General features: G+C 39.9%; 1 protein-coding gene across 7 annotated transcripts in view; it reads left to right on the plus strand.

Moving 5' to 3' along the window:
- The window catches only part of VPS41 (VPS41 subunit of HOPS complex), a 210,074-nt gene that overhangs the window by 97,568 nt on the left and 99,613 nt on the right, over nt 1–12,893 (plus strand). For 5 of the 7 annotated variants that reach the window (XM_060414804.1, XM_012177008.5, XM_060414806.1 and 2 more), the window contains one exon: nt 3,786–3,860. The exons of the other annotated variants lie outside the window; for them this stretch is intronic. In XM_060414804.1, coding sequence (XP_060270787.1) covers nt 3,786–3,860 — 75 coding nt within the window. The remainder of the gene's footprint in view (nt 1–3,785; nt 3,861–12,893) is intronic. 7 annotated transcript variants of the gene reach the window in all.

Raw genomic sequence — 12,893 nt, forward strand, 5'->3', positions numbered from 1 at the left:
CCCTGGGTTGGAAAGATTCCCCTGGAGAAGGAAATGGCAACCCACTCCAGTATTGTTGTCTGGAGAATCCCAGGGACGGGAGCCTGGTGGGCTGCCATCTGTGGGGTCTCACAGAGTCGGACACGACTGACATAACTTAGCAGCAGCAGCAGCAGCAGGAATTGCTGACAGATAATGAGGTAAAGTCTGGAAGAAGAGTCAAGAATGGATCCAAAGTTTTTTGTCTTGAGCAACTAGAAGAGTATATCAGTCATTACGGATTGGGAAGACATCAGGAAGAGCCGTTTCAGACAGGAAGCCCTTTCAGAAAGGAAGCCCTTTCAGAAAGGAAGATCAGACTCATGATTTGGGATTTTTTTTTTTTTTAACAAGCAAAATACAAATGGTATTTAAAAACATAAGTGGAATTAAAAGTAAATATTTAAGCCCTGAGCCTCCCACACCAGTTTTTTTTTAAAGATCGTCAAGACTAGGGGATGAATCACTTAAAGCAGAAATCTGATTTTTCATGTGGTTCAAATGTGTTACAATAAAGGATTTATCAGGTATGAAAATACAGCATTCAATTTTAATTATAGCACAGATATCTCCCTGAGATGCTATAAGGTATCAAGGGCCTTGCAGTTAAGATCAGCTCACAAGTAAACTCTTGAGGCCTCATTTTCCTTATCGTGAGATGGAAATAACCACCTTAGACTGACTGCTTTCCTCAAAAGTCGTGAGGATCAGCTAACGTGTATGCCAGGTTTTTTAAAAATAATACAGTACAATTCTGAGAATCTTAGCACAGGCTATGAGCACAGAATACAAGAAAAAATGAAAGAAAACAATTTGACAGATACATGGGGAGAAAATATACTTCTGACTGGAAGTTGTTCAGAGAGCCTTGTGAAGAAGCATTGCAGCTCAGTCTTGTGGGCCTGGAATAACGCTGTCCGTAGAACTCTCTGAAATGATGAAAACATTCCGTGATCTGTGTGCTTTCTCATACGTTATCTGCTAGTCACATGTGGCTTAAGTGCTTGGCATGTGCAGGCACAAGTGGGGAAATGAATTTTTAACTGTGATTGACTTTAACTAATTAAACTTTCTGTATAGTCACATGTGGATAGCATCCACCGCATTGGTCAGGACAGGAAACCTTGGCAGTGATCCTGTTCTGTGCACCTATTAAATTACAGTCTGAGGTAGATTGTAATCAAATGTCAATTAAGTCACAGTCAGAGGTAGGTGGGGTTTATATTTGCCAAGAGTAAAATGGGTATTAAATTGTTTGATGAACAAAAGGTCAGAATCAGAAAATTGTTAACAGGAGGTACTCAGTGAGGAAACAACGTATCCAAAGGAGACTGTAAAAGCTGGTCATTCAGACTCATTGACCAGGAAGAAGTCTAGACATGCCAGCCTCAATGCTTTCTCAGTTCAGCTTTTGTTTTGCATCTTCTTTGCTGCCCATCACAAAGTTCTCTTCACTGCTCTCAAGGTCAGAACTCTGGGTCTGATCTTCTGTTGTGAATCTCATCTGGGATTGGTTTATTCTCTTGTAAATGGATCAAAGATCTGTCTGCGAGGTCTTTTCCTCTTCTAACATTTTAGGAACTTCTAAGGAGATAGCTTGGCTTTCATGAGCTGCATTTCAGGAGTGATTTTGGGATCTGGGTAACAAAGGGTTCTATAGCCAGCTGTCTCCACCTGTAACGTGGGAATTTCTCTCCGCATCATCAGTCCCTGAGTGGCCTTTCAAGGTCTGGGAGTCTTGGTCTGCCCTGGCCATTACTTTCTAGCTCAGAGATATTTTCCAGTAAGCGTGGAACAGTCAATTTGGTGTATTTCCATTTTATTTGTATGCACTAATCAGATTATTTTAAGGTTAGGTATTTTGGGAAACTAATTTGCAGGCTTATATTGTAATGATGAAGGCTTATTTCTCTTTTCATGGTTAATTTGTTCTATCACGTTTTGTGAAAGCTGGTTGGATACTGTCAACGTTTAAGAAGAAAAAGGACTTTCCTGGTGGTCCATTGGTTAAGACTCTATGCTTCCAATGCAGGGGGCACAGGGTTGATCTCTCGTCAGGGAACTAAGATCACACATACCACTTGTTGCATTCAAAAAGAAAGAAATTGAAAAAAAATTAAAAAGGAAAAGAAGTGCTTGCCATTTTTTTTTTACTGTTTTCATCATTTACTGATATTGACTTCCATTTAGAAAATCACCTTTGTGAATATTATAGTGAGTAATGCTATGCTATGCTATGCTAAGTCACTTCAGCCATGTCCGACTCTGTGTGACCCCATAGACAGCAGCCCACCAGGCTCCTCCGTCCCTGGGGTTCTCCAAGCAAGAACACTGGAGTGGGTTGCCATTTCCTTCTCCAGTGCATGAAAGTGAAAAGTAAAATTGAAGTCGCTCAGTCGTCTTCCAACTCTTAGTGACCCCATGGACTGCAGCCCACCAGGCTCCTCCATCCATGGGATCCTCCAGGCAAGAGTACTGGAGTGGGTTGCCATTGCCTTCTCCAATAGTGAATAAACAGCTGGCTACATAGAGAAATACATGGAAATCTGGGTAAAATATTAAATGTACAGTGTGTTTCCCCTTGGGAAAATACATCTAATGTAGAATGCCTAATTCCTGTCTTCACAGATTTTTAAATTTGCGATTATTCCAAAGATGGGAGGATGACAGAGTTAGGATATGACAAACTTAGTATCAGTTAGACCCTGTGGATTTCCCCCAGAAAGTAATAAGCGTAAAGTATAAATAAAAAGTTGATTTTGTCATTTATAAGAGAAGAACAAATGAATTGGCTGGTAAGCCAGATTAAGACAACTGATTTTAGAGTTGCTAATTCAAAAAGACACCTGCGTCCCAGCATTCATTGTAGCACCCTTTACAGTAGCCAAGGCATGGGAGCAACCATGACATCTACCAGCCAGTGAACGGATGCAGAATATGTGTATATACATACAAAAGAATGTCACTCAGACATAAAATGAATGGAATAATGCCATTTGAAGCAACTCTGATGGACCTCGAGATTTTCATAACAAGCAAAGAAAGCCAGAAAGAGAAAGACTAATACCACGTGATATCACTTATATATGGAATCTAAAATATGATACAAGAGAAACAGACTCATGGACGTAGAAAATAAACATATGGTTACCAGATGGGAAAGCAGGTGAGGGAATGGTAAATCAGGAGCGTGGGATTAGAAGCTGCACACTATTGTACATAAAATAGGTAAAGAACAAGGTCCTGTTGTATAGCACAAGGAACTATGTTCAGTATCCTGTAATAAACCATAATGGAAAAGGATATGAAAAAGTATGTGTGTATAAAACTGAATCACTTTGCTATTCACCACAAACAAGCTATACTTCAATTCTTTAAAAAGCTAACAGTTTTCATTACATCATGATTTTTATTTGGGATTTTTGTTCTTTGAATGAATTTGGCTAGGGAAGAATTATAGGACTCTGGAGTAAATAGAACAGAATAAATAAAAAGGCACATAGCAAGTAAGAAAAATACCATTTTAGCTGGACTTCAGAATGTGAAATAGGTAATTTGGGAAAATCTGAAATTTTCTCCCCTTGTTATATGTCTGGGAACAAAGCTATATTTTACCATTTTCATTTGCAAAAGCAAACTATGTCTTGGACTCATACATCTAAACTAATAGACAGCTTGTATCATTTACATTTTACAAAGAGGTAAAACATTTGACTTCTGATACATAAAAATGTTTTTCATGTTTGTTTGTCCCTTTTTTTAAATAGAGTCCTGTGAAGATAAATCAGGTTAGCCTGGATGAAAGTGGAGAACACATGGGCGTATGTGCAGAGGATGGCAAGGTATGGGGATTGCCTGATCACATGGAAAGCGCTGCTCCAACCCCAGGGGCTGTGATGTAACCACTTCCAGGGCCTCGGAACAGCACTGCGCTTACTGGGTATCTGCATTCGGAGAACCTTGATTATTCTTCTCGGGTATCGGACTTACTCCTGATCACTCATATTTAAAGTAAAATATATTTTGCGCTAATGTGCCTTAAGGAAAAGTAATTACAAGAATGTCAATAATGTAACTAGTATTAAGCTGATTAACAACTGTGGCAGGGGGACATGTCACCTTAATCATTACTGGCGTGCCACTTAGACTTCAGCGACTGGTCTGCAGTTCCTGCAAGACAGTGGTTTAATGCTTTTCTGCCATAAATCCACAAAATTGGATTTTGTGGGCATGATTTCTGTGGGCTGGTGGTTTTCATTTTCACACACCAGTTATGAATGTTTCTCTTGAATTATAGAATCTTTTGATAAGCAGTCATAGTTTATCAGAAGAATAAAGTGTCTTGGAATGGCTGCATTAAATAAATGTAAAATCAATATATGTACAGTTTTCTAAAAACCTGGCCCCCACTTCCTCAACCAAGGACATACATCATTTGTGCAGTGTATAACTAACAATTATCAGTGCTTCTTGCTGATGTTGAGCTGTGACATTTAGTGGTTGTGGTGATTGATTTTCCACTTACAAGAATGTCTTTTTTGTTTTTCAGTCAATGGAAGGCTTTTCTAATGTTGGCTTGCAATGATAAAATTCTAATGCACAGTGTATTTAAGCTACTCTTCTGAAATAACAGTTTAAGAAGAGAATGCATTAAGAATCATTACAGAACCTTACATATTCTTGCCTGCATACAGCAGATTTCCTAATCTAATTTTATGTTTCTTTATGTGATCTAAATTCAATGGTCCATTAGGATGAGTAAATTAAAAACAATGTACTCAATATAAAAGATTTATACCCATTTAATCTGTTAACAGAAGAAAAATGAAGTCTTCTTGACATACATGAATGCATTTTGATGTATCTAAGCCTAACGTTGCCCAAAGAGTCTTCTGAAAGTCATTGGAACACTTGTGCTTTTCAGAAAGCATTATCAAATTTCACAGTACTTGCTGAAATTCTGAAATGAACCAGGCTGTCAAAAGAGCGATAAGGGAAGAGTTGGTTTGTGCAGAAATTGAGAATTATCCAAACCGTTGAAACATTCTGTATTGATAATGAAAGATTATCTCCATTTTTGTTTTCTGAAAGGTAAGGGGGAATTCCTTCTGGGTTAATATCAATTTAATTGTTGAGGGAGAATATTGTTTTTGAATTGTAAGAGAACTTTTAGGAAGCTACTTCATTGAAGGATTTTCAGAGTTCTAAATTTTGAAGAAGAATTATTTGATATGGTGAAGTGGGCTACTTTAACTACTGTGTCTGGTGAATAATGAGATAACCCTCAGATGTCTCCTGGTGCACTTCTGGGCAAACACCTCTGTTTTCCTATTTTAGTCAGATTTGTAGCTGTCATATTTTGCTGTAGACCCATGGTGCATTGTTTTTTTTTAACAACTTTCCTTTTTGGTGGGGCTGGGTCTTCGCTGATGCGTGGGCTTTGCTCTTGTTGTTGCCAGCAGGGGCTACTCTCTAGTTGCGTGAAGTAGCCGTTGCGGTGGCTTCTCCTCTTGTGGTGTCAGGGCTCAGTGGTTGCATTTCCCAGGCTCTAGAGCACAGGCTCAGTAGCTGTGGTTCACAGGCTTAGCTGCTCCGTGCCATGTGGGATCTTCCCAGACCAGGGACTGAACCTGCGTTGTACCTGACCGTCTTCTGCATCGGCAGGCAACTTCTTTACCATTGAGCCACCAGGGAAGCCCCCGTGATGCATTTTTAAACATAGTTTTCTCATATATTTTACCAGCATTGATAGACTTGAAAAGAAATACTTCAGTGCACATAGTTAATGAAACCTAGCCCTCATCCTGGGTTAGTCAGTATTGTGAAAACTGAGGAGCTAATAATAAAGCATGATCTGGTAAAGTGGTTAGTAATGATAGCAATGTAAAGATTATTATAAGTATCAACTCCAGATATCTAGATCTCGTGCATCTTTAAATGGCTGTTGTGGTTTTTCTTTCTTTAGTGTGTTAGGATTTCTAGAAAAATCATTGCCTTCTATTTCAGAGATGACTCTTCATATTTGTATTCAGTTTTAAAGTCCTAATTCTAACAGTTCTTTAAAGTTTACTCTGTTTATTCAGCTGGTGCTCATTTCTAATCTTTTACTTCAGGACTTTTTTACCTTTGAGTTCCAAATTTTGAAATACAGTCACACATAGAATATGTGTGATACTGGTGTACATTTTTAGGTAACTTTCAGGATAAATACATACAAGGTTTATTTTCTGATCTCTTGCCTGTGTTGTCTTCACATATAAACTAGAATTAATTTAATATAGAATTCTAGGTTGAACTGTTTTCTCTCAAAGCTTTGGAGACCCTGCTCTCTTTTGTCTAACCTTTATTTTCATAGACATGTCAGAGGCCAGCCTACTTTGTTCTTTCACAAAACCTTTTTAAATTTTTTTTGTCCTGCCTTGGAGCTCAGACTCATCATAATAACAACAACAATACCACCACCACCACCAACAACGAACAGCCCTTGTAATTCAGTTTGCTAAGTTAATGTCTTGTTCAGGTCTATTTTCATTCATTTTGTCTGAAAGAGAGTTAGTCCTTTTGATCTATATACTGAAGTATTGTTTTCATTTCAGGAAAGTTGACTTCAGTCCTGATTTTGATTATTGCTGCAGTTCCATGTGTTTTCATTTCTTCAAAGAAACTCAATAATACTGAGGCTGGAGGCGGTATCGCACAGAGGCTAAGAGCTTCGCTTTGCACCGCACCTGCCCAGGCTCCATTCCCACTCTGCTCTGTTAGGTCAGGGATGTTCCCTGACCCCCAACCCCCTCCACTGACTCAGCTGGGCAGTGGGCGCAGTGTGAGGCCTGAATGGGGATGTGGCAGAGCCTATTTGAGGTGTGTGGGAAATCCTCAGATCTCTTTGCTTTATTTTGATAACCTTTTTCTTAAACATTGTGGTCTGGCCTCTTCCCCTCCCATGCTGTTGTGCATCACCTTTTCAAGGTACAAGAGTGAGTGGATAAGTCCTATTCACCTTTCTCTTTCGAAAATATATTGTAAGAAACCTTGGCCATGTTTTGTCATACACACACAGACACGCAGACACACACACGTGCTTTGCTTTCTCATGGTTTTTATCGTCTCATTTCTCTGAAGTCAGGGAGAGTTTCTCTTCTTGTTTGGTCCCTTGGCTGATATGCTTTGCTTCCAATGTCCGTGTTGCTTTCTGGAGTAGAGTTTTATTCTGTTGGGCCTTTTTAATTTTCCTGAACTCTTTCGATCTCTCTCAGCTCTTTTCATGTCAGCCTGATCTATGTTTAATTTTCAAAGCCAAAATGATGACTTCTTGTGTCAGGAGAAGTCTTAGCTCTTAACGTATTAGAGGTCTTAGGAGTATTAGAGATCAAATGGCTGGGAGTGGAATTATCCTGCCACGCTTGAGCTGTGTGTTGTCAGCTAAGTGCTTCAGCCCTCTCTGGGCTTCAACCTGTTTTCCTCCTCTGTAAAAGGGGGTAGTAATGATTATTGCTGTGTTAATCATTAGGAGAAATTAGTTAGTTGATAATGTGTCAGTAGTTTGGAATAGTATCTGAAATAGAAGGCACAGGTAGTCATTGTCAGTAGTTATCATCATCACCATCCTTTTTTCTGCTCCAGATTCATAAAGGTCTCTTCTTATTGAAGTCAACAGTCTTGTAGTTTTGTTGTTGTTGTTGTTGTTACTGTTAACACTAGCCCCCTCCCCACCCCATACCACTTGGCATGTGGGATTTTAGTTCCCTGCCCAGGGATCGAACCTACACCCCCTGAGTAGAAGCACAGCATCTTAACCACTGGACTACCAGGAAAGTCTCTATTAAAACATTTTTTTTAAAGCATGGTTTTTCTCCCTTGGAGTCCTTGAAATTGTGTTCTGCCTCATTCTTTTTATAGATCCTGTGTATGTTTTTGTTACTCTTGTATCCATTCCAAAACAAGGAGACAAGCTCTTTCTGAACCTCAGTTAGCAAACAGATTCAGTGTCCGCTTGCTCTGAGCCCTGCTTGTTATCCTTCTTGGTGTTATCCTGCTGGGTGTTGTAGAATCACACATCAGTTCCACACAGGGTCCAGTTAACGAGCTCCATTTCCTCTGCCTGGAAGTATCCAGTTAAGGCAGCTCCTCCAGTGAACTGAGATCCTCGCCTGTCTTCTCTCCTGGGTCTCTTAACACCCTCCATGGGTGGAGAATATGAAAAACTGCCATTTCCCCTGTGAGGGTCCCTCCAGCCAGACGGAATTACAGCTTATGTGTTCATTCCTGTTTTAATGCTTGACCAGTTGCTGTTGGAAGCTTGGGTTTGGGGGGCTGTTACCGTGAAGTACCAGCTGAGAGCGTTTCCTGGCCCTCCGGCCACCATCCTCACAGTTTCTCTGTGTCAGGTGGCCAGTCGCCCAGTGTTCTGGTTGGCAGATACAGAAAAGTCTGTGCTAGAGTGGAGACATAGACACCTTCCTGATTGTTTCATGAGGGTAGGGTTTCTGTTTTTCTGGCGGTAAATACATAGCACATACCTTTGTGGTCCTCATGTTGCTCTGGGTTTGTAGTTAATGAGAAATACTCTAGGTCTTTACAGTAGATTGACTATAAGACAGATTGTTCTGAATTTTCTTTTTCTCATTAGGTATTTTTGTGACAAGTTGGGAGAAGTTGTCAGGGCTGCTATAGGAAATACGCTTATCAAAAGGATCCTTTCAATTTTAACCTTTAAATATGATTCTTTTCTTAGGCAAGATCTTCCTAAAAGCCAGATCTCTCCAGGCAGTCATTCAGTGGATTTCTTTTCACAGTGTGATACTCACTGAGAAAATTTTTTAAAAAAGAGAGGAAATGAATGAGAATCATTTTGGGTTTTGTTAGCTTTAGTAGTGTAAGTTGTGACCTACTAGTTTGGGTGTCACGTTAGTGAAATTAACCAAAATAGCAAAGGTTTTACAATTCACCCTGCTCCAGTAGTCATGTACGGATGTGAGAGTTGGACTGTGAAGAAGGCAGAGCACCGAAGAATTGATGCTTTTGAGCTGTGGTGTTGGAGAACACTCTTGAGAGTCCCTTGGACTGCAAGGAGATTTAACCAGTCCATTCTGAAGATCAGCCCTGGGATTTCTTTGGAAGGAATGATGCTAAAGCTGAAACCCCAGTACTTTGGCCACCTCATGTGAAGAGTTGACTCATTGGAAAAGACTCTGATGCTGGGAGGGATTGGGGGCAGGAGGAGAAGGGGATGACAGAGGATGAGATGGCTGGATGGCATCACTGACTCGATGGACGTGAATCTGAGTGAACTCCGGGAGTTGGTGATGGACAGGGAGGCCTGGCGTGCTGCGATTCATGGGGTCGCAAAGAGTCAGACATGACTGAGCAACTGAACTGAACTGATACTGATATCAAGTTTATGACATTTGTTTTGAGACATTTCAGTGTTTTTCATCCTGAAAGAGAAAATAAGGACAGTTGAGGAAAATGTTAACTCAGTTAAGTGTAGAAATAGAGACTAATCTAAGAGGGATTTCCTTGGTGGCCCAGTGGTTAAGACTTTGCCTTCCACTGCAGGGGGTGTGGGTTTGATCCTTGGTCAGGCAGCTAGGATCCCGCATGCCTCGTGGTCAAAAAAACAAAACGTGGAAGTGAAGCAGTATTGTAATAGATTCAATAAAGACTTAAAAATGATCCACATAAAAAATCTTAAAAAAAAAAAAAGACAGTGAGAAGCACTAACCTAAGAGTTGTAGTCTTGCTCATCGCCTTCAGCAAACACCGCTCCAGTCTCTGTAGTGGGTACAATAGTGACATTTTGCTTCTGACTAGTTCTCAAGGGCAGTTCTGAGTGTCAGCCTGTTTGCTAAGAACTTGATGATTTGTTCTCTTATTCTACTTATTCCTTCTTCAGTCAGTCAGTTCAGTTGCTCAGTCGTGTCCAGCTGTTTGCAACCCCATGAACTGCAGCACGCCAGGTTTATCACCAACTCCCGGGGTTTACCCAAACTCATGTCCATTGAGTTGGTGAGCCATCCAGCCATCTCATCCTCTGTTGTCCCCTTCTCCTCCTGCCTTCTTACTCTACTATTCCTTCTTACTCGACTATTATATCTTCATACAAATTCATAATTGTTTTGTTGTTGGATTCATAATTTTTACCCATGGAAATTTGTATTTTAGTTCTCCCCATAAGGTTCACAATATTTCTAATATTTGCTCACTTACTGATACCTCAGTCTTTTTTCAGCAGTCCCATATTTGTTTACAGCATGTGTTCTTTTTCCCACAATAAAAATCACTTAACTTTTGTTCTTCAGATCTATCCTATTATAGGTAGAAGGAAGTTTGTCCATTTGTCTGCTGCATTTAATTTCAACCTCTGTGGTAGAGTTGTCTGATTCATAGCCTGATACTCCCTTTCACTTTATTTTGGCGAATATTTGAGGCATTTGAATTTTTTTTCCAATCTTGCTTTTCTTACACTTCATATGGAAAGATATCTTCTTTATTTACAAATTTTGGACTAGCTCCTATAATGACGGTATATAGAAGAATAGAGCTTGGAATAGTCTTCTTGATTTTTACGACTTTAGACAAGTTGTTTATTTTGGTGATTCAGTGGTAAACAATCCACCTGCCAGCGCAAGAGACATGGCTTCATTCCCTGGAGGAAGTGGGAACCCACTCCAGTATTCTTGCCTGGAAAATCCCATGAACAGAGAGAGGAGCCTGGCAGTCTATTGTCCATGAGGTCACAAAAGAGTTGCACATGACTCAGTGACTGAACATCAACAAAGGTGTTTGCTTTCATCCCCAGCAGTCTTGCTATAAGGGTCAAATGAGGGAGAGCAAGATTTTTAGTCCTAGTTACATACTATGAATTATGAACCTTTAAAAATACAGTTTTAAAGGTATTTCTTCTCATTTTGAAGTCCATAAGGATAGTTTAATTCAGAGTAAAATTTCTTAAAGAACCAGAATGATACTGACCATTTCAATAGAAACCTTTTTCAGAAGATTGTTTCCCTGCCTAGTTTGAGAAAACTGAGAAATGGCATGACTTCTTTGAGGAGATGTTATCAAAATACACTTTGCCACTGGAATCTTAGTCTCATATAGTTGTAGCCAAGACTTCCCTATAGGTTAAAATTGAATCAAATTACAGCTAAAATAATAATAATAATAGATTTAGAGCTCAGGGGACCATTTAGACATTTCTAGATAGAAATTGACTACTATGAGTGAAATAAATACATTCACCTGAAAAAAATATGTATTTTATCGCACCAAAAAGTTTGATTTGTCGAGGATGGGGTCTGGCCATTAGTATCCGGGGATCTTAACCATGTAGTCCAAGCAGAACCACTGAAGTGGGGTGTGTGGAAGCATTTTGAGGTCCAGGTTATTAGCTGGAGCATAAGATGTAACACAGGACCATGCTGTGACATAGTTGGAGTGAATAGAAGTAGCTTTATGTTAGAAGAATATAAACTTCTGGAGTACTATGGATATCTACTGATGTAATTTTAGTAAGTTGACCCCCTTGTTCATTTAGTCTGTTAAGATCCAGATGATATAGTACCTGTCTTACTTTGAGCCTGTTTTCTTGGATTCTTTGGGCTCATTCACATTCAGCTTCCTTGGGCAGAGTAAAACTTTGCATATAATGCTATTCTTTTGAGCTTCTCAGCCACCATTTTTTAAGAAGTTCAGCGTACCCTGTGCTTAACTGCTGAGTCACATGTGACTCTTTACAGCTTCATGGACTGTAGCCCGCCAGGGTGCTCTGCCACAGAATTCCCCAGGCAAGAATACTGGAGTGGTTGCTATGCCCTCTTCCAGGGGATCTTCCCAACCCAGGAATAGAACCCATGTTGTTGCATCTCCTGAGTTTCTAGGTGGATTCTATAGCAGTGAGCCACCTGGTGCTTATATGTAAAACATGAGCCAGTGCCCTCTGAATGATGAGCAGCATGGTGGTGGTGGGGCCTGCGTGTATTTGCTATGTTGAGAATACATTTTATCAGACTACCTCAGAGTAGGTCATATCCTCTTGGCATTACATTCTATGATGTATTATTCTTGGAACCCAAAGAGCATTCTTGGCCTAAGAGTATAAACACAGGAGTCACAAAATGAGTGGGATATTCTAAAGATTTTATATTTTAGTGAAAGAACATATCTCCCCAGAATGATAGTATGAGTACATTTTCCTCTTGGAACTTGCACAGATGAACCACTCACAGCTTACTAAGATGAAAACAAGATATTAAAAGTCTGAAAGGTTTTATGTCTATTTAAAAAATGAATTTGTAATGAAATACTTTCTCATATAGAGGCATTGGACCCAGATAGCTTCACTGGTGAATTCTTACAAAATTTAAAAGAAAAAAATAACACCACTTTCTTCTAGAGACTAGAAAAAGAGTGAACACACCCCAAGTGTTGGGAAACAGTTCTGAGTGCCCCTAATAGCTGGTTCCAAGTGTTTGAGAGCTCCTGGAATTCTTATGCTTTGCTGGCGAGAGTGTAAATTGATCAGAACAACTTTGTGAAATTGTTCAGCTGTCTGTTAGATGTCAACAGAGATATAAGCTGCAACTCAACAATCCCATTCTTCATAAATGGATATGTAAGTGGACCAAAAGATTTGGAAAGAGTGTTCATTATAGCATTATTCATTCAGTTCAGTTCAGTCGCTCAGTCGTGTCTGACTTTTTGCGACCCCATGGACTGCCGCACTCCAGCTTCCCTGTCTATCACCAACTCCCAGAGTTTACTCAAACTCATATCCATTGAGTCGGTGATGCCATCCAACCATCTCATCCTCTGTCGTCCCCTTCTTCTCCTACCGTCAGTCTTTCCGAGCATCAGGGTCTTTTCAGATGAGT

This window comes from Ovis aries, chromosome 4 (assembly GCF_016772045.2).
Source record: "Ovis aries strain OAR_USU_Benz2616 breed Rambouillet chromosome 4, ARS-UI_Ramb_v3.0, whole genome shotgun sequence".
NCBI lineage: Eukaryota > Metazoa > Chordata > Mammalia > Artiodactyla > Bovidae > Ovis > Ovis aries.